This window comes from Protopterus annectens, chromosome 16.part0 (genome assembly GCF_019279795.1).
Source record: "Protopterus annectens isolate FY-2018-M chromosome 16.part0, PAN1.0, whole genome shotgun sequence".
In the NCBI taxonomy this organism is placed as follows: Eukaryota; Metazoa; Chordata; order Ceratodontiformes; family Protopteridae; genus Protopterus; species Protopterus annectens.
The window spans coordinates 337,752,753-337,775,665 of NC_056750.1; the positions used below are offsets into that span (position 1 = coordinate 337,752,753).

The 22,913-nt window shown below is 41.8% G+C and overlaps 1 protein-coding gene across 10 annotated transcripts in view; it reads left to right on the plus strand.

The window, feature by feature from the left end:
* The window catches only part of SH3GLB2 (SH3 domain containing GRB2 like, endophilin B2), a 1,772,316-nt gene extending 1,752,032 nt beyond the window's left edge, over nucleotides 1-20,284 (plus strand). For 7 of the 10 annotated variants that reach the window (XM_044057951.1, XM_044057953.1, XM_044057954.1 and 4 more), the window contains one exon: nucleotides 19,461-20,284. In XM_044057951.1, coding sequence (XP_043913886.1) covers nucleotides 19,461-19,568 — 108 coding nt within the window. In that variant the 3' untranslated portion in view covers nucleotides 19,569-20,284. The remainder of the gene's footprint in view (nucleotides 1-19,460) is intronic. The other 3 variants (XM_044057956.1, XM_044057957.1, XR_006363017.1) reach the window with 3 other exon arrangements.
* The last annotated feature ends 2,629 nt before the right edge of the window (nucleotides 20,285-22,913 follow it).

Consider the following 22,913-nt stretch of genomic DNA (forward strand, 5'->3'; position numbering starts at 1 on the left):
CCCGCACCCACCTGGGAAAGGCTTGCACAGCTTACCCGCTCTGCCACCCCCCACCCAGACTATAAGGTAGATCTGCTCTCACCAGAAGCCAGCTACTTTAAGGCTAACAGGGTACCATGTTACACTTAATAAAATTATACTTATACATATGGTAGTGTTTAACCAAGCAGCAAGACTCTCAGGAACACGGAGCACTAGTGCCACTAAATAAATGCAAGTACTCTCAAAGGTTAAATATTTTCTAAAAGACCAGCCACAATGAAAGGTTTAGATACATTTAATTAGAAATAATTAAAAAAAACATGAAAATACTGAATATCTGTTTACAATAAACACCAGAGTTTCAATCACAGGAAATATAAAAACAACAAAGATGGAAAGACTCAGACAAATACAGAAAAAATACATTTAGCTAATCTCATGATATTTTTCTAACTCACTGAAGAATTACTGATGTTCTTCATGTTTCAATGTTGCAGTCATCACATTTGGGTTATCCCTGCCAGGGACCATTGGCCAGCCCGAATACCAGAGGCTTATTATTTCTGTGTTGGCTGCTGGCGCTTCAAGACTGACGTCAGGTCGTCAGTTATATAAAGTAAGGCAGCCGACGCCATTACATCAGTCTTTCTTGCCGAGGAACCCAAAGCAGAAGCAGTTCGCACGAGTGCCAGTCGGCCGCTACCTGAGTTTCATCATCTGAACTGAAGCTTAAGTCTTCTAAAGTTAAGTACCCCATTGAGGATCCTTTTTTCTTGCTGTAACCAATGTCAGAAAAAGTTAACAATTGTCTCGCCTGTGGAAAGCAAATACCACGCAGAGACTTTCATTCTTACTGCGTCACTTGCTTAGGCCCAGACCAATGACGTCCCTCACTGTCGCTTTTGTGCTTTGTTCAATGCCAGAACTATACATCATTGGGCCCTTGTTGTAGCTAGATATTTTCGCTCTCAGTCCTCGAATTCCAATATGGCTTCGGTAAGCCATCCGACAGCAGATCTTCCAAAAAAAGTAAGAATAAAGACAGAGGCAAACCACACAGGTCCAATCCTACCGACAACACTTCCGTTAAGCTAGTCGTCAGTTCTCTGGTCCTCAGTGAGGCACTTTCGGAGCCCCTGATGCCCACTTCTGTGGATTCGCACACCACTACTGAGACCCTTTCCGAGTCTGGTATGCCGCAAAACTCTTCTTCGACTAAGGAACCTGCAGTTGTCTCTACCTTGGATGGGTCCGGAGCCACTGAGCAGTCACCGGCTTCTGAGGAAGTACTTCACACTACTGATTCTAGACACAAACCGATGACATTTTTCATGTCTACCATTCTTTCGAAAACTACCGAGTTTCTAAGGCCCAGGATACGAACCACGCCCAAGAAACAGACGACCCAAGCTCAGGCACGTGCTTCCTTGCCTCAGTCTCAAATGCTTAAAATGGCGGAAGACCCTATAAAGCTGATCAGGGGAAGCCAAGCTACCCCTTCCAAAAGAAAAAGAGATCTGTCCCCAGTAGTTTTGTCTGAACAGGAGTCTGATGACTCTGATGCATCTGAATATGAAGACATGCAGCACCTCTCTGCTTATGAGGTTTCTGATGCAGAGGAATTCATTCCTTCACCTTCTCCACCCAAGGATTTTTCCTTTGGGGAAACCCTTCATACTTTGAGAGCATTTCCAGTGGGAATGTCAGGACTACCCTCAGTCTAAAAAGAGACACAGAGAATTCTTAGATCTTCCACAGCACAGACCCCTGGCCATTCCTCCTGTCCTAAATGTTGTTAATGATGTTTTCTTGGAATCTAGTTTGACTCCTGACACCATCCCTCCTCCTCCCAGAAAACCTGACAGGTACTACAGAGTCCCTGACTCACACAAATTTCTTTTCAAAAATCCTACTGCTAACCCTGAGGTTATTTCTCAAGGGCCTAAAGGAATTAAAGCAACTTCTGCTAAGAATCCCACCCCCCCCTCAGATAAGGATTCCCGAGCACTAGACAGACGGGGTAAAAAAGTATACAACTCAGCTACTCTTGCTATCAGAGCACTAAACTGTCAGTTTCATATGCTAAAATTTCAGCAACATACCATGGAACTCCTCAAGCAAAAAAATTCATCCTTTCCTGGTTGTGCAGAAAATAGAGAGTTACAAGAGTTAATGCACTCTGCAAGGCAAGTAACTAAGCACACTGTACACTGTGGTTTTGATGCCCTAGAAGCTTCTTCCAGGGCAGCAGTCACCGGTTCTATCCTTAGAAGGCATGCTTGGCTTAAGGAACAGCCCTTGCCAGACCATGTCAAATCTAAATTATTGGCTGCACCCTTGTACAAAGACAATTTATTTGGCACCAAGGCAGAGGAGGTCTTAAAAAGATGAAAGAAAAATCTAAATCTATGCAGACAGTTGAGGATTTCCTACAGGTCCAGCCACCCAGGTTCAGTAGGCATTGCCCTCTAAGCACTGGTCCTTTCCTGCCCCCTTCAAGTCAGTTCAGCCCAGACCCTGGGGAAGCAGACCCCCCCAGACAGCTGCCACAGAGAATGCAGAGATCAAAGTAATAGAGTACTTCCACTTCTAAACCAGGGAGTGCAAAGCCACCCCCTCATGGTAAGAACTCACAATGGCTCTCCACTATCACCCCCTCCCTTTGCCCACCTGCACTTGCCCCTGGGAGAAAAACTCTCCTTCCACACAAGCACCTGGGCCACCATTACCAACAAACCCTGGGTCCTCAACATAGTGTCCCAGGGATACAGATTTTCTTTCCACACTCTCCCAACCACAAAAGGGTTCCCAGATCTTCCTCCAAACCAGTGGGCAGAGGTGAAAAATCAACTCCTTTCCCTGCTCTCTATGAGGGCAATAGAGCACGTTTCTGCAGAATAAATACTCCAGACTTTTTCTGGTACCCAGAAAAGAGGGCACCTGACACCCCATCCTCTAGCTATCCATTCTAAACAGTTTCCTGGTGATACCAAAATTCAAAATGCTCACACTCCAGCAACTACCTCTGCTCTATAAGAATGCTTCACTAGCCACCCTAGACCTGAAAGAGGCCTACCTCCATAACCCAATCAGGGAATCATGCAGGAAATATCTATGTTTCAGGGCAGGATCTCTGCACATTCAGTTCTCTGTGCTTCCCTTTGGCTTATCACCTGCTCCCAGAGTTTTCACCAAATGTCTGGCTCCCACCATTGCTTTTTGCAGACAAAGAAATATACAAATTTACCCATACTTACATGACTGCCTGATTCAGGCAGACAGGAACAGCTGCTCAAGCACCTGGCCTTTGTAAAGTCCCTACTATCCTCCCTGGGGTACACTAACAATGAAAATAAATCCAAACTAGTGCCCGCTCAAAGGATTACATTCCTGGGAGCAAGCCTGGACACAGCATCCCAGATGGCATTCCTTACAGCAGAAAAGAAAACTTACCTGACAGCCTACTTCTCTCATCTGGCCACCAGAACCCAGTTATCCGCAAGGGAAATCCTGCAAGCTCTGGGATTCATGGCATCTTGCATCCTTCTCATTCCATATGCCAGACTGCAGATGAGGAAACTTCAATGGTACCTAAAAAGCCTTTGGTGTCAACACTCTCAAGATCTGGAAATTCTTATACCAGTGATATCTTGCCTAAGGACAGATTTTCTTTGGTGGGCACCAGCATGCTCCCACAACAAGGGACTACCTTTCTCGCCATCCTCTGGCGCCCAGACCTTCACCACAGATGCATCAGACTATGCCTAGGGTGCACACCTGGATGGCAGGTGCATACAGGGCCAGTGGAGCTGGAGCCCACAGCAAATAAATCTACACATCAACCAAAAAGAGATGTTAGCTGTCCAGCACGGACTGACAGCTTTCAGGCCCCTTATCTACCCAGGTGCTCTCCTGATCAAAATAGACAACAGCACTGTGATGTGGTATATCAACAAGTAGGGAGGGACTTACTCCTACCCTCTATGCAGACTCACCATGACCCTTTGGCACACAGCCTCAGCCATGCAACTACACCTGTTAGCATAATTCCTGCCAGGCTCACTAAACTCTCTGGCAGACCATTTAAGCAGAAATCTTCTGGACCCACGTGAGTGGCAGCTAGACCAAACAACCTTCACCCTAATAACTCAGAAATGGGGCACTCCGAAGGTCGATCTCTTTGCTTCCCACTCCATTAGCTCAGCAGGTTCCGCACCAGAGAGCCTCATCAAAGGGCCTGGAAAGTGGATGCCCTATCATTCCCCTTGTTTACCCTCTCAGTCTATGCATTTCCCCCTCTACCTTTCATTACCAGGGTACTGCTCAAAATAAGTTAGGAAAAACCAAAGACAATTCTGATTGCTCCAGACTGGCCTCGCCAGCACTGGTACCCATTGCTGCGCAGCCTGTCCCCACCGCCACTATGGCATCTCCCTCAGACCCCAACCCTCCTGGCCCAGAGGGAAGGAGAATTCATGCATCTCCAATTGCAGACCCTCAGTTTGGCAGCCTGATCAAGATACCAATCTCAATAAACAGGTTGTAGATGTTATACGTGAGGCTAGACGCCCTAGCACTAGAAAGTCTTATGCTGACAAATTGAAAAGGTTCTGCACCTGGATTCGGGCTAAGGGAGCCGATACGGCACAGCCCTTCCTACCTCTCATCCTTAGCTGACCTGCTTCACAGTGGTCTCTCCTTTTCCTTTATTAAAATTCATGTCTCTGCTCATTTCAACACTGAGCACCCTCTTTTCTCACACCCTCTCATCAAACAGTTCTTATGAGGGGCTAACAACCTGAGGCCACCCAGAAGAGCACCTACACCAGCTTGGGACTTAAACTTTGTGTTGGAAAAGCTCACCCTGCCCCCCTTGAACCAGTATCCTCAGCAGAGTTAAAGTTTCTCTCCTGGAAGACAGCCTTGCTACTGGCCATCACTTCAGCCGGAAGAGTATCCGAGCTACAAGCACTCATGGCTGTGGAGCCCTTCATCATCTTCCTTGCTGACAGGGTATCCCTCAGGACTAACGCATCCTTCATGCCCAAAGTGGTGTCCAGTGTGGCTCTCAACCAATCCATTCATTTGTCCACTTTTTTCCCTAACCCACAAAACAAGGGGGAAAGGATCCTGCACTCTCTAGATGTACACATACAGCTCATATTCTACCTAGACAGGACTAAATCATTCAGAAAGATTGCTAGTCAGCTTTGCTGCAGGGGCATAGGGCAAAGCCATGTCCAAACAAACCATTTCCAAATGGATAGCACACTGCATCTATTTCTGTTACAAGCAACATGGGAAACCTTCCCCTAAGGGGGTCAGGACTCACTCTACCAGAGCAGCCTCCACCTCTGCAGCTTTTCTCAGAGGACTCCCCACCAGCGACATTCTGGAGGCTGCCACATGGACATCTGTCCACACCTTCACCAAGCATTACCACCTGCCTATCTTCTCCAAATCCAGGGCAGGTTTTGCCACTGCAGTCTTGCAGAGCATCCTCGCCAGCCCCTAGTCTTCTTACTTGCCTCCACCCTTCTCCTCAGCTTTGGGAATCAACCCAAATGTGATGACTGCAGCAGTGAAACATGAAGAACATAGTACAGTTGTTTACACTTACCATAAATGTAGATGTTTGCGTGTATTCACTGTTGCAGTCATGGTTTCCCTCCCTCCATCCCTTTTCTTCTCTCTCCTTACAAGGAACTTTTGGTATTTACTTTCTACTGGTGGGGCTCTTCCACCATATCCTGGCTCCCACTTGGGGGCTCCTGACAGGGCAAGAAAAACTGTTGTAATGGCGTTGGCTGCCTTACTTTATACCACTGACGACCTGACGTCAGTCCTGAAGCAACAGCAACCGATGCAGAACTGCTAAGCCTCTGGTATTCAGGCCGGCCAAGGGCTACTTTGGCAGGGATAACCCAAATGTGATGACTGCAACAGTGAATACACTCGAACATCTATATTTATGGTAAGTGTACATAACTGTACTTTCCCTAGTTAGTTACTAATGCAAGGCAAAATGAATACGGAAGTGTGTCATGTCAGGTTCAAAAACAGAGTGCACCCCTCATGCCTCTCACTAGTAATCAAGTACAGTTTCAGTGCTGGCTACAGAATTACATCACATCTGGTCACCTGAGTCTGTGGTTCCTACACTACTCTCTCACTAGAAACTGAGCCAGGATCTGGCACTGTTGTGTCACCACACACACACAACTTTAGCTAAGGTTTATTACAGCATCTGAAAACTGTAAAACAATTCCAACACTTCCACATTTCCTGCAGAAACTAATAAGCCATTCACTGGCACCTCAGGGTAGCAATTCGTTAACCACTAAGGACAATAGAGCAGGATCCCAGCCCAGGCTTTTCACAGACATTGCTTCTCTGGCTGCATTCAGACCTGTGAGATAAAATCTTTATGGCCTAAAACAACTCATTCAATTTCAGGCTGTTTTTGTAATGTTAACTGGGCTGAGCTGAACCCCCTTCCTTTCCAGTATTCTCTGTTAAAATATATACATTTCATACATGCACATTTCTTTTCTGTCCAGCAGGACCCACTAATACATTTTTAACACAAGCAACTTAACAAATACATTTTTAACACAAGCATCTGTACAAATCAGTTTGATATTCAAATGACATATAATTCTTTACACAACTCCACCTAGCTTTGCTGCATATGTTACACATGCACTACCCTTCCCCAGCCCCCTGGCACATCTGGCACTACCTTACATAATCACAGACGTAATTAAATGAGTTAAAATTTATGTAAAAACAGCTTTATGCTTTTTAATTTCTCCAAATCCTTTGGGTTTCTAATGCTGTGATGGGAATGAACCCCATTCCTAAGTCAAAGTATGATTAAAGATCGTGAAATTTAGTATTGTTTCAATCTTTGATGTCAGCCAGAAGTGATCTTCGCAGCACCCACAGTGTGCCCATTAATGACTCGTCCTGCAATTTGTATGGAGTTACATGTATCGATAACTTACCTAAATACAGTTGTAGATTCTTTTTTTATAAGACCCATTGCTACAACTACTGTTGGAACTGTCTAGGTATCTTTCTTCCACATTGCTCTCATTTCTGCCTGCAAATCCTGATATTTTATGACTTTGTGTCTCTCTGTACACAAGACACTGTAGTCACTGTGTGTAGCGATTTCAGTGATAAATGCTATTTTTGTCTTCTTTTCATGGACCACTATATCTGGTTTTCTTGCATCTATCTTTTGAACTGCTGGTAATGGGTGATCCCATGTGATGTAGACTTCATCATTTTCTGATGCTTTGTGGCTCATGTTTCTAGTGTTTTTCAGCTACTTCAGTATTATAATGTTTGCACAATCCCCAGTGCAACAGTCTTACCAGATTATCATGCCTTTCAGTATACAGTCCTACCATTAGTATGTCACGACCAGCAACAAGGTGTGCAACTGTTTCCGGTTCTGTTACAAAACCTACATTTGTATGTTTCTCCCACATGTTCAATGGACTTTGTAAACCAAAGTGTATGTAGTCCACTATCTTGGGCCACCAGTATTAACGGTTCATCTTTTGGTTTGAATTTGCCTGTTCTTAACCATTCCTGCATTCTATCCTGATCAACATGAGGTTGTTCCGGGAGTTTTTTATACTTGCAACTATATTTAGGCATTTTCCACATTTCTTACCTACTCATACAATCCTTTACCCTATATTTTTTCTTTTATTTTTTGGCACATTCAGTTGCTGCCTGATTTTTAACTATTTCTGGTTTGATTTCCATTCCCTCTTGACTCCGATATGCTTCTGCTAGAATAAGAAGGGAAGGCATCTTAAATTTATTCTCCTCATGTTTCAAAACTTTCACTATGTCTGGGTCTTGGGAGGGCAGCAGCTGTGTATGCAGTCCCATGATTGCAGATCTATACATGTAATCAATTTCAAGGAGGCCCATATGTCCTTCGGAACAGGGAATATATAATCTTGGTATGCAATGATTTTTATAAATCATTTGATAAGCATGAAGCATCCTTGTTTTCCTGTAATCTATCCAACACTTTTGGGCTAGTCAGTCACTCCAAAACTGCAAGTTAGGACAAGAATAGCAAATTGATTTATAGCTTGAACTTAGTTCCTAGATGGCAACTCTGTTTTCATGATTAATTTAAGCCTTCTATATTCCTTACTGAGGTTTTTTTCCACATTTGTTCATGTTTTATTGTTGATCCTTCATCAGTTTCCAAATATTTAACACACCCTCTTGCTCAAGTTCTTTTATATCACATTATTGTCCCAAACCGATGTTTTCTTGATGCTACAGCTTTCCTGCTTTAAAGGTTGCTTTTGCACATTTATCAAGACTAAATGACATTCTTACATCATCTGAAAAAGTTTTGACTACTTGCAGTTGTGCTTTCAGTTCCTCATCTGATGAGGTGTACAGTTTTAAATCATCAGTAAAGAGAAAATGACAAGTCTTTACACTTTTTTTCTAGAAGCGAAATTATAGCCATGATCTAATCTGTTAAGTAGACAGCTTAATGGGTTAAGGACAAGGCAAAAGAGCAGCAGTGACAGAGTGTCACCCTGGAATATCCCCCTTTGGATTTTTATCCCAGGAATAATAATTTGTCCTTTATCATGGCTTAACTGCAGAGTGGTTTGCCACTGTTTCATGGTTGCTGTGATGTAGTTTATCAGTGTAGGATGTATCTTACACATTTTTAAGCACTGTTTTTATATATGAATGCAGGATACTGTCAAATGCTTTTTGTAGTCTATCCATGCCATTCATAGATGTTCTTCATCTCACATTGCTGCAGTCCTTACATATGGGTAGTCCGCTGTCCTCGGTCGGGCCGAATACCAAAGTATTAGGCTGACGTCGGTCAAGGCGCTTAAAACTGACATCAGGACGTCAGGGTACAAAAGCGCATGACCGACGTCATTTCCTCAGTCTTTTTTGCCGCATGGTCCGATGCAGAAGCAGCGTTGCAAGTGCTGTTCGGCGTTCTGAAATTTTTCGAATTCAGAGTTTCAGACCGAATCCAAGTTGGCTAAGTACCCCGTTGGGGATTATTTGGGTTTTTTCTTGCCTCAGTGTTTTACCGGATGTCAGAAAAAGTGAATAACTGTATTTCTTGTGGGAAACAGATACCGCATAGGGATTATCATTCTTTGTGTATTCCTTGTTTGGGGCCTGAGCACGACGTTGTTGGGTGTCGCTTTTGTGCTAGGTTCAATAAACGCACTATTAAGCGAAGGTTGGATTGTGCTAGGCTGGTCTTTGGGAAGCGGTGCAATTATAATATGCCGTCGGATTCTCCGGCGCCGCTTCTCAAGAAGCGCAAAGACAAAACAGTTAAACCCAGGCAAGATGAGTCGTCCGTTCCGGACGCCGGTTCTTTAGAGGCTTCAGTGGAACCGACGGAGACTTCTCTGGAGTCTCAGGGGGAGACTTTGATTTTGCAGGAGGTGGTCTCTCAGGAGGCAGGTCAGGCTGAAGGGGCTTCCCAAGTTACTGTACTCCCCTCCCTTCCTAGGGTGGTTAGGCCTTCTCTGTCTGTTTCCAAGGCTTCTCCCAGAGGCAGGCCAGTTTCAGCTTCTGTTGGTGTCACTCCTAGTTCAGCAGGGTCTGTGCCTAAGAAGCACATGCTTAAAATGGCAGAAGATTTAATTACTCTGATTAGAGGTTCTATGCCCCCTCCTGATAAGAGGCCTAGGGTGGAGCCAGAGTTGGGAAGTTTTGAGCAGGCTTTGGATATTTTAGAGTCTTCAGCTGAAGACTTGCAGGAGTATTCTCCTTATTCTGATTCTGATGCAGATGATTCCACTCCTTCTGCTTCTCCTCCAGAGGATTTTTCTTTTTCAGAGACACTTCATTCTATGAGGGAACATTTTAAGTGGGAAGGTCAGGACTTCTCTGATTCTAGGAAAAGGCTTAGGGAGTTTTTGCTGTTACCCCAGCATAGGCCCTTGGCTATACCCCCTGTTCTGGATGTTGTGGAAGATGTGTTTGCAGAGGCTTCACTTAATCCTGATTCTCTGCCTCCTGCTCCTGTTAAACCGGATAGGTATTACAGGGTGCCTGAGGCTCATAAATATCTTTATAAGAGTCCTAGGGCGAACCAGAAACTATTAGTCAGGGACCTAAGGGTGTCAAGGCCTCTGTTGTAAAAATCCGGTTCCTCTAGATAAAGAAGCCAGAGCTTTGGATAGATGGGGAAAGAAGGTCTATACATCTTCTACCTTAGCTATGAGGGCTTTGAATTGCCAGTTTCATATGTTGAAATATCAAAACTTTCTTCTTTCTCAATTGAAGTCTAAGGTGGATGCTCTGGCGGAAGGCATTGAGTGTAAAGAGTTGCAAGATTTGGTGCATGTCTCTGAACAAGTGGGTAAGCATTCATTACAGTGTGGTTTTGATGCTGTGCAGGCCTCGTCTAGGGTGGCTGCCACTGGCTCAGTTCTTCGCAGGCATGCCTGGTTAAAGGATCAGAATTTATCTGACCATGTTAAGACAAGGATTTTGGATGCTCCTTTGCAGTCTGATGTGTTGTTTGGTTCACCTGTGGAATCAGTCTTTAAGAAAATGGAAGACAAGGCTAAGTCTATGCAGGCTGTTAAGGATTTTTTGCAAGTTCAGCCTCCGAAGTTTAGTAGGAATTGGCCTGCTAAGGGGTGGACGTATCCTTCTTATGATTCTCAGTCTAGGGGTAGATCTAGACGTGGTAGGGGCAGAGCTCAGAGTTCTTTCAGGCCTAGAACAGGGAGTTCACCTGCACAATCTTCGGTGAGGGCAGGGGCCAGTCCTTTCGTAAACAGGCCCAATGACCTACTTTTCAGCTGCCAGATCCTTCTTGCCTGGCAGCACCTTTGGGAGGAAGGTTAGCACTCTTCAAGGAAAATTGGATGTTGATTACCCAAGACAAATGGGTATTGGATATCATACACCAGGGTTACAAGTTTTATTTCCATACCTTGCCTCCTTTCAAAGGCATGCCGGACGTTCCTCCTCAGCAAAGACTAGAGGCTCGCAAACAAATTTCTCTACTACTTCAAATAGGGGCCATACAAACGGTTCCTCTGCCAGAAGTGGGCCTAGGATTTTATTCTCGCCTGTTTCTAGTACCAAAGAATGTTACACGTGGAGACCAATTTTGGATTTATCCATCCTCAACACATATCTGGACATTCCCAAGTTCAAAATGTTAACGTTACAACAGCTTTTACCTCTGCTGGGCAAAGATCACTGGATGGTGACTCTGGATCTCAAAGAGGCTTACCTTCATGTTCCTATCAGGCCCAGTTGCAGGAAGTATCTGCGTCTCGGGCTGGGACTTCACATTATCAGTTCTCTGCATTGCCCTTTGGCTTATCTACTGCGCCCAGAGTGTTCACCAAGGTTCTGGCTCCAGTGGTAGCTTTCTTCAGGCTAAGAGGAATACAGATCTATCCTTATTTGGACGATTGCCTGATACTGGCCCAAGAAAAGGACGAGCTTCTTCATCATTTACAGTATGTGATGGCAGTGTTAAGATGCCTGGGGTATTCTGTGAACGAAATAAAGTCCAGTCTAGTACCCTCTCAGGACATGTGCTTTCTGGGTGTGAGACTGAATACAGCATCCCAGATGGCCTTGTTGACCCCGGACAAACAAAAGAATCTTTCTCTTTACTTCCACCAGTTGTCTCATCAGTCCAGGCTGACTGCAAGGACAGTCCTTCAAGCCTTGGGGTTCATGGCATCTTGTATTCTGGTACTTCCCAATGCCAAACTGCATATGAGGAAGCTACAATGGTATCTCAAGAATGTATGGACACAGCACTGCCAAGATTTGGACACTGTCATTCAAATAATACCTTGCATTCAAAAGGAATTTTTGTGGTGGGCTCAGGAATGTCACCTAAACAAGGGACTCTCTGTGACCCGGCCAGAGGCGAGTCAGATTTTAACGACAGATGCCTCAGACAAAGCTTGGGGAGCTCATCTAAATGGAAAATGGATACAAGACACGTGGCCTGCCAGACTTCAACATCTACATATCAACTTGAAGGAGATGTTAGCAGTCCAATTTGCATTGATAGCTTTCAAGGATTTACTTCTTCCAGGGCAGGTGTTGATTCAAACAGACAACACAACTGTCATGTGGTACATCAACAAGCAAGGGGAACATTCTTATCCTCTATGCAGACAAGCAATGATTTTGTGGGAGACTGCTCTCAGTTTACAGCTAAATCTTCAGGCAAGGTTTCTGCCAGGAGCACAGAACTCCTTAGCAGATGTGTTGAGCAGACAAATTATGGATCCCCACGAGTGGAAATTGGATCCTCATGTATTCCAGAGGTTGACAGTGTTATGGGGAACTCCAGACATAGATCTGTTCGCTTCTCCACTAAATTACCAGCTGCCAAAGTTTTGCACAAAAGGTTTCATCCTCAGCTTGGAAAGTGGATGCTCTCTCATTCAATTGGAGCAATCTTCACGTGTATGCCTTTCCACCTCTGCCTCTCCTCTCAAAGGTACTGCTGAAGGTCAGACAGGACAAGCCAAACATGATTTTAATAGCTCCAGATTGGCCTCGACAGCACTGGTACCCATTACTGAGAAGTCTGGTACAGGAGCCTCCATGGCCTTTGCCTTGATTCCTCACCTGCTGTCTCAGGAGAACGGTCATTTACTCAATGTCAAACTTCATTCTCTACATCTGACAGCCTGGCATATTCTGGTTTAAACCCTGGAGGGTCTCAGCTTCCACAACAAGTTTTGAATGTTATTTTGGAGGCCAGAAGGCCTAGTACAAGGAAAGTTTACGCAGATAAATGGAGGAGATTTTTATTTTGGAGTACAGCAAAGGACTTTGATGTTTCTAAACCTAATTTAAGTGTGGCGCTTCAATACCTTACTGAGTTATTGGACAAAGGTTTGTCCTTCTCCTCTATAAAGGTTCATGCTGCAGCAATCTCTGCTCACTATGACTGTGACCCACCATTATTTTCTCAGCCTTTGTTTAAGCAATTCCTTAGAGGGGCAAAGAATATAAGACCCCACGAGAGCTCCTACTCCTGCTTGGGATCTCAATTTTGTGTTGGAGAAACTCACTCTACAACCTTTTGAGCCTGCAGCATCGGCAGAGTTGAAATATTTATCTTGGAAGACTGCTTTTTTGTTGGCCATTACCTCTGCGAGAAGGGTTTCTAAATTACAGGCCCTTATGGCAGTTGAGCCTTTCTTAATTTTCCACAAGGATAGGGTGTCTTTGCGTACTAACCCTTCTTTTATGCCTAAAGTGGTTTCTAGTGTGGCTTTAAACCAAACTATTCATTTGCCTACTTTTTATGCAAACCCCCAAAATAAAGGGGAAAAGATTTTGCACACTTTGGATATTCACAGACAGTTGCGATATTATTTGAGCAGAACTAAAGGGTTCAGGCAGTCTCAGCAGTTGTTTGTTTCTTTTGCTTTGGGTTCTCAGGGCAAACCTGTTTCAAAACAAACTATTTCTAAGTGGATTGGTTTTGTATTGCTTTCTGTTATTCCCATCATGGTAAGGAGATTCCAGCTGGGATTAGGCCTCATTCCACTAGGGCTACTGCCACTTCTACAGCTTTTTAAGGGGTGGCTACTAAAGATATTTTGGAAGCAGCTACTTGGAGTTCAGTGCATACTTTCTCTAAGCATTACCACCTTCCACTTTACTCTAAATCTAGGGCTGGATTTGCAACTGCAATTTTACAAGGCATGTTGGCAGCTCCTAATGCTTTATAGTTTCGCCATCCTCCCTTACCTCTGCTTTGGGATTCTACCCATATGTAAGGACTGCAGCAATGTGAGATGAAGAACATAGTACAGTTTTGTACCTACCATAAATGTAGATGTTCGAAGATCCACATTGCTGCAGTCCAATTTACCCTCCCTCCTTCCCCTCTGTTGTTGAAGGTGGTGGTGTGGTTTGTGTTGTACATATTGTAAATATGGTTAGTGCACGGGTGGTTGGTTGGGTTTTGCTGGTTTTTGGCTTTGACCTGTCTTGTTAGGGCCTTCTGACATCTGGGGCAAGAAAATACTGAGGAAATGACGTTGGTCATGCGCTTTTGTACCCTGACGTCCTGATGTCAGTTTTAAGCGCCTTGACCGACGTCAGCCTAATACTTTGGTATTCGGGCCGACCGAGGACAGCGGACTACCCATATGTAAGGACTGCAGCAATGTGGATCTTCGAACATCTACATTTATGGTAGGTACAAAACTGTACTTTTCTTCCCCTTTTTACAGTCTCCACTGTGACTTTATTTAACAACGAATGATCCTTTGTTCCATATGATTTTCTTTTATTGTCCTTTTGTTCTATTGCCATAATTAAGTTTTCTTCTGAATGACTATAAACTCTGTCAGCATCAGTTCTAGTGTATAGTTTATACGTCGTTGGAAGGCAAGTTATTGGTCTATAATTTTTAGGGTAGCTTACAGGTTCACTCTTAAGTAGGAGCATTACTTTTCCTGTTGTTAGCCAGGCAGGTGTCTTTTCTGGGTGTGCATATAAATAGTTCTTACTCGTGGCTAAATCTTCATGCAAAGATAGGTACTGCACCTGGGGTTTTCCAGTTAAAGGCTTTTCTTAACTTTGTTTCAATCTCTCTGGCCATTACTTCATCCCATTTCATATCCTGTACATTTGGACTTCTTATAATTTCTTTTACTTCTTCAATCCAGTTAGCATCTATGTTATGTTCCACAGGATCGTCATAAATACTACTCCAAAATGTGTAAATTTCTTCTTTTTTTGGTGGTCTTTCAGTTCCTTTTACCTTGTTTCCCAGTTCTCTATAAAACTTTTTTGGGTCATCAATAAATTGCTTATTTTGTACTTTTCCTTTATATTTATCTGTGTATCTTCTGAGTTTTTCTGCCTGTGCTGATATTGTTAGTTTATTTGCTGTAGTGCATGATAAATCCTGATCTGTTACAATGCTGCACATTGCTTTTATTACGTGTATCTCTGAGTATTTTTGCTGCTCTGTTCCCTCTTCTATACTCTTCGAATGGTGACACTTCTGATCTTAATTGCTTTATAGTTTTCTCTATTCGATACTTCAGTGATGGTATTTGATTTCTCCCTGCCCTTTCCCTTACTACCCTATGTTCTTGTGGTAGGACTTTATCTTTTATTAATTTGGCTGCATATTAATGTATCCTGTTTACTTCTGTTATATCGTATGAATCTCTATGAACAGTCTTAATTACTGTGTTCATTTGCTTTATCAAACTTCTAACATTTTGGGTTTTATTGACCTTCTGCAGTCTAGACTGCGGTGGTGGTGCTGCGGTAGCATTGTCGCCTCACAGTAAGACGCTGTTCGGTTCGATTCTCAGCTAGAGCGTCTTCTGTGTGGAGACGTGCGTGAATGGGCGTACCTTCTTTGAAGGTTGTGGGTCAGAGCTGGCAACTCGCTACGTAAAAATCTACTGCCAATCATTAGCGGACCGGAGTTCCGCTGTGGCGACCCCTAACCAGGAAAAGCCGAAAGACACCAACAATTGACCTTCTGCAGTCTATTTCTTTCATTGATCTTAACATGTCTATTCATCTCTATTAAATCAAGTAACTCTTCTCTTAGATCATTTTCTTCGAAACTGAGGGCACAGTCTTTGTATGCCATTTCCTGAGGGCATTCCATAGAAAGTTCCAGAGTTTCTTCCTATCCCATTTTCTGTTCAGTTTCACCCTTTGTCATCCATTGCTCTTTCATATGGGAACTCACTGGCCTATCACTCCACAGCATTGACTGCATCAGAGTTGCCACAGTTTCCTGTTCTTTCCCTTGCTGTATAGCTCCAGTTGAACCTTTGTACTGGTTTTCTGTGGAAGGCTCCAAAGTGTCTTTCTATGTCAACTGATTAGATGCTTCCTGCTCCACTTTTTTTTTCCTTAATTTGGGGATCCATTGCTCTATCCTGTTGTGTTGTCTGAGTTAAATTTTCTACACTAAATGCTTTACTTTGCAAGTACTCCATAACTTCAGTTTCTGTTTCTTTAACTTTATTACTAATCTTCTTTTCTCCTTTTTCTTTTTGTGTTCTTATTTTTTGTATTGTAAGATTTTCCACATCCAGATGTCTTTGCCTGTGTTTCTCTTCAGGTATCTTTGGTGCTGCTCTTTTTGCATTGATCAAGTTTGCTTTCTCCTTTGCATAAGTATTTCTCCATAGTAAATCTATCTCTTTTTCCCATGTCTATGTTTCTTCTTCAGATGTCTCCTCCTCTTGTTTCTCCTTACTTTGGGGACTAGTTGTTCCATCATGCTGTGATATGACCTGTGTTACTTTCTACATTGCTTCATTTCACAAATAGCTTCATTTCGCAAATATTCCATAACTTCAGCTTCTATTTTTTTAACTTCTACTTGACTAATCTTCTGTTCTACATTCACTCTTTGTGATCTTATTTTTTTTTTATTGTGAATTTTTTCATATTTGGATGCCTTTGTCTATATTTCTCTTCAAATATCTTTGGGGCTGCTTTTTGTGTTGATTAATTTGGCTTTCTCCTTTGCATAAATATTGCACCATATCAGATCTCTCTTTCTTTCCCCTGTCCATATTTCTTTTTTATACTATTCAAACATCTCAAAATTTTGTTCTTTAAAATTTCACATTTCCCCAGTCACTTCTTTTTCCAGACAGCACAAGGTTTCTTGGTCTATATACTGTTTTTCAAGGATCTGTTGCATTAATGAATACACATTTTTATTTGAAGGTTTTGACAGTTTTTCTTGTGGAAGTATTTTTCTTTCCTCTTATTTCTCTCTTAATCTTATCATATAGCTTTCATCTGGAAATTCTGGGCTTCTTGCATAATAGTAACAATACTTAATTTCTTCCTTATCATCATTAGTCCACTTATCGTTTGTATGGCTGTCTTTTGGCCTATCAGTTTTTGATTTTTGTGGACTGCTACTTCCTTCTACAGTAGGGGAGCCATCCTCCCCCTGTGTCTGACCTAGCCCAATTGTAGGAATATTTCCATGTCTTGAGGATTTTACACTCATTTTTTCCAGGACTGGGCACTTTTTTATCGTAGGACTTGCACACCCAGCCATCTTCTTTATTTTTTAACCTACTCCTGTCCATATATGCTATATAAAATACAGTCTCTATATCAGCATCGTCTTGGTGGGATTTTGTGAAAAACAGGGTCCATCTCATGCAGGTACTCACTGAGACTTCAGGATGAATTAAATTCCAGTAATACGTCTCTCCTTTTGCTAATTTTATCATCTCTCCGTTTGGACATCTTCATACGTATGAGTATGATCATTCTAGGAAGATCAAGGGTAAATTTGAGGACAGAAATTGCAGTCCTGTGCTTGTAAGATTGCAGTTGAAATGGATCCTTTGATTTGATCCATTGGTATTAATCAGTGACACCACTGTCATTTACCACTTCCTGGATTGCAGTTAGTTTACTACACTACTCAACAGAAAGTGAAACACTAAAAAAGTGTTTTACCAGAAAACAGATAGACTTCTTTGAAGCAGTCACCAAAGCCGTAGACAAGGGTAAGGTGGTTCACACAGCCTATCTAGATCTTGCCAAGGCTTTCAACACCATCTCCCAATCTGGAATTATAGATAAACTCACTAAACTAGGTATAAATCCCTGTGTCACAAGATGGGTTGCCAACTGGCTGACTGACAGAACCCACACTGTGAAAGTAGCAGACTCCAAATCCGACTTCAGACCAGTGACAAGTGGAGTACCACAGGGTTCAGTCCTGGGTCCTCTCCTGTTTGGTATCTACTTCTCTGAAGTACAGGCTAATACACAAGGTCTTTGGCTAACGAAGTTTGCAGATGACTGCAAACTAGGAGCCATAATCGAAACTCCTAACGATGTGGACATCCTACAAATGGGCCTCACTGAGACAGATGCCTGGTGTCAAAGCCATGGCCTGAAGCTCAATGCCAAAAAGTGCATTGTCATTCCATTTGGTAAAAACTCTGTACCCATGAAATACCACATAGGCGGTAGTATACTTAACACCGAAAGTGTGATGAGACCTTGGGACACAGGTGGACAGTAGTCTCTCCTTTGATAATCACATCGCCACAATAGTCAGGAAATCCTTCTACATGGCACACCTCATCACAAAAGGTTTCTCATCCAGAAAAAAAGGTCATTGTTCCCCTCTACTCATCACTCATTAGACCCATTATAGAGTACAACGCCCCTTTTGGTATGTACCTCTTAAGACATCTACAACAATTGGAAAGGTCGCACAAATACCTCACAAAGAGGATTACTGGCCTCAAACAGATGCCCTACGCAGACCATCTGAAAAAACTCCAGCTTTACTCCGTCGCATATCGCCTACTCAGAAGTGATCTCTGCCTAACATACAAAGCTATGTCAAACCCAGAGCTGTTGGACATGCTCCACTTAAAGAAATCCCAATCCCTCCGAGCTACACGCTGTAGGGACCTAAACCTTGTCACCACAATAAACAGAACATGCTGGAGGGATAGATTCCTGTCCCAGAGACTTCCCATACTCTGGAATAAACTACCTATCTATATCAAACAAAGCCCCTCATTAGCACTCTTCAAGAAAAATCTTGATGATTGGATAGGAAATTCACCCCGGGGATCACCTCTGTGGCTCTGCTGGACAGTGGCACAGGAAAATAATTTTCTTGGGTGGCAAAAGCCAGGGTACCGTTTTGGCTGGGCTTGTATAGGCCCCAGGGCAGACAGCCTAGTACCTACCTATGAACAAAGTAAAAAAAGTGTTTTTGCAAGGGGGGCACACCCACACTTTACTTCCAAAACCCCACAATGCTAAATATGTTAAATTCCTAGATTGCTGAACCCTGGTGGAAGGGGAAAATATCTGTAACCTACATATTTGTAGCCTCAGCCATGGACCACTAAACAGGAGTTGACTAGTCAAAATTAATGAGTGTGTAATCAAGTATTATGTTGACTAGTAACAGTGAACCCACATTGTTTTCTATACAGTCTACCTAAACAGGATGCAAGGCACTATGGTATTTGAAATTGCATGGACAGTAACTTTTGTGGCTTATTCTCCTGCTGACCTTAGTCCTTGCAGTTCCGAATTTGACTCTTTTGACCTCATGGTCTTGATCAATTCTGCTTCATTGTGTCCAGGTTATGGTGAGGATCAACCTCGCCGTCTCCAAACAAATGTGATGCAGTGCATGGTTTGAGTCTGGACAGGTATGCCCATCATACCTTAAGTAGTGATTTTGTTTCTTGTTGCCCATTACTTAGGGTGTGTGCTTCATAACGTATGTTTCATTCCCATGATTCCTAACAGCATGTAGCAAGAGTTCTTATAACTAATGAGTTATAAAAAAAAAGGTAACTCCCAACAATTATTTATGTTTTTGTACTAATTCAGCAATAATTTTTCCATTATTTTACAATGACTTCTCACTAATTTGTCACTCTCAACAGCTGATTACAGTGTACAGCTTGCCAGGAATGGATCCAGATTGGCTGATTGCCGAGAAAGGAAATCAGAAGGGCAAAGTTCCTGTTACCTACTTAGAACTACTTAGCTAAATCCATCATGCTGACTTTGCGCACAGTACTGGACAAGGCCATGGAAACACTGTTCAAGTATATAATCAAATATTTATATAATAAAGACAACTAATCCTTTTACGACATTATTTATTGTTATTCTGATTATGCTGAAATAAGACAAAGTTAAATTTTTCATTAAATACAACAGCTACTAACACTGGAAGTATCCACAACTGTGATGATTTTATTTCTCTCTAGTTTATTTTTATTAATTATAGTAGAACTGTCTGTTATGGGTGTTTTATGCTGCTTTGCTTGTTACTGTTTCTCATCATGGCACTCCATCTGCATCTAATTCATGTTACAAGTAAAACTATAATGCAGGATTTGTTTCAAAATGCTAGTATCAAACTTTTTTATTAATAAAATATGTATTACCTAAGATGTTACATGTGCCCTTTAAAATAATTCTGGTGTTCAGTACCGTATCAGTTTTATCCTGTTTATCAGTTATGTTATAACGTTAAGAAAAAAAAAACAGCTATATTTTTACATTAGAAAAATGTGAAAGCTGTTTTGTGCTAGCAACTAAAACCAGGTGAGATTCATGTTAAAAGCATGGTTAAAGCAACTTTACCCTAGTTTTTGTTAACACTGTTTATTTAAATGTTCTCGCTAAGAATGCCTGACAAACAATTGAGAAACAATGTTAAAGTATAGAACGTTTCTTTTTAATTAAACCCTTTTTACCACTTTGCAGTTTATGTGAAGGTTTTATTCCATACTACTTAATGTACAGAACTGTTGATGTGAAGGTTCCAAACTGTAAAACTACCAAAAAATGTTCAAGTTTATATTCCTTCCACTGATAGCTACATTGTGTGGCACACTGGTATCTTCCATATATGAATACGATTTCACTTCACATGTAAAGTCAATCCCAGAGATTCACAGTATGGCTAGGGCTAAAAAAAGGCCCTACTCGCACAATGTTTATTTTGTGGTTCAGAGGCATGTTTGCTGCAATGAGGAAAGGCTTCATTGTTGACTAATTAGCATGTCTCTGAATCACAGTTAAGTACTGAGATGTGCAGATCAGCACTCCCCACAATGGCCAGCTGTGGCTGCCACATCATGTAGGCAGATAAGAAGTATCCTTGGTATGTAGTGGTCCCCCCCCTGCGCTTGTAGTGATGGAATAAGAGAATAGTCTATAGTATATGACATAATCTAACCTTATCAAAAGCTGTGGGTGTATGCAGAACAAGCTAAATTACAAATACACAGTTAAAAGAGTTAATTGGAAAAATGTCTGTGTAAAATAAAATATAATTCAAAGTGAAAGGTGATGATGAGAAATAAAGTTAGAATGCATTTTAGGAGCATATGAAGTATAGTATAGTTGTAAATCGAGTCACGTACTACATTTAGCTTAAAACCAAAGAGTAAACTATCAGTTTTGTAACACAGTTTTGTAAAAGGAATCATTTTTCAAGGACGTGCAAAAAGAAAGACATGTTTAAAAACTGCCTCTTGGTGAATCGAAAAATAAAAAAGGCTGCTTGGTGGTACTCTTATTGTAAAAAGAGGTAATACTGTAACTTCTAAAAATTCAACAGAAACGTTGAGATGATTGTCAAACTGTTGGAAAAAGTCTGAAAGTTAATAAAATGTCAAATTTAAATTAAATTCAGGTATAAAGTGCAACATTATGCTTGAAAATAATTTTGAAGCTTTGGGGTTAAAACGTACAAAAGAAAAGCTAAATGCACAATATTATAATATTCAAGACACTAAGGAATGTCATTGGGTTCAAAGCTCATGTGAATTCAAAAATAAGACACAAGATCTTGTTTAAAATCATATCACTTGTAGAAGTACATTAATTATCTTAATATTGTAGGTCATGTGGCTCGTGTGAAGCTAGGAATAGTAACACAAATTCAGTGTGAAAGCAAAACTAGAATATATTCCTATACACATTCAGAAAGAGTCACAAAGTTGCAGTGCAACTGTCTTATTCACACCATAGTATTCTATGTTGCTTTCTTGGGTCCATAGTTATGCCAAATGACTAAAGAAAAGCAGTTGCATATGCCCTCTGTGACTGTGCTGACTTACAGATATATGAAATGTGCCAGGGGAATGTCATCTAAAGATAAATACTGGGAGGTGCCATCCAAGATGTCCACTGAGTAGCAGCACTTCACATAAGTTCTGAAGGTCAATTACAAATTGGAAGGTGTAAAAAAAAATCTCAACAACTGCTCACAAAATACTTCTAACAGGAAATTCTAGTGTTTTACTAAAAAGAAAAAACAAAGGGGACAAAAATATTCTATGCAATTTGATTGAACTCTTTCAGCAAATGAGTTATTTATAGCAATCTCACAGAGAAATGCATCAAAGTATTTTCAACAAGTTTTATCATCTGCTCAATAACACATTGAAAATAGATAATTTTCAAAATAAATCTGAGATTTTACAAGACAGTAGTTTAAAATGCATAATCAGCTAATATCCATGATTCTTCTTATTCTTCTTTTGGCTTTTTCCCAGTTAGGGGTCGGCACAGCGGATCACCGTCCGCTCATGATTGGCAGTAGAGTTTTACAGTGTCGAGTTGCCAGCCCGGCGCCCAACCTTCCACAGAAGGCACACACTCACACCTAGGGCCAATTTAGTGTATCCAATCCACCTACAGCATGTCTTTGGGATGTGGGAGGAAACCGGAGCACCCGGAGAAAACCCACGCGACCTCAGGGAGGACATGCAGACTCTGCACAGAAGGCACCCCAGCCAAGGATCGAACCGGAGAACCTCTTGCTGTGAGGCGACAACGCTAACCGCTGCACCACCGTGGCCGGCCAGCTAATATCCATGATTGAAATTCCAAATATTAAAATACTGGGTATGGAGATTGCATTTAATGATATTTATGGAAGGAGTGTCTTACAAATCTATATTAAAGCAAAACAATTGGCTGAGTAGTAGCATCGAACATTTAAACAACATGGAGCTTAAGAGGAATATTCGGTTTACCAGAAGAATCCTAAGGAAATTATATTACCCTATCTAACAACATGAATTCCTCAAATTTTGAATTTGGAGGAAGCAATATAATTTGGAATAGAAAGGGCTTTTTGAGCAATAAAGGAACTCATTCCATGCCTCCCTTTTCTTTATGATTTGTTGTGGTAAAATTTATTTCATATCTTAACAAAGAACGTGTGTTAAAAACTTCGTTGGCAAACTCTGTAATATAAATGGACCACAATTTAGTATGATCTGGCAATGACTGTGCCATAAAAACTTTAGAAAAAAAGAATATTAAGGTATGTAACTTGTATCCTGGGAGGTTCAGCAATTTGGTCCTAGAAT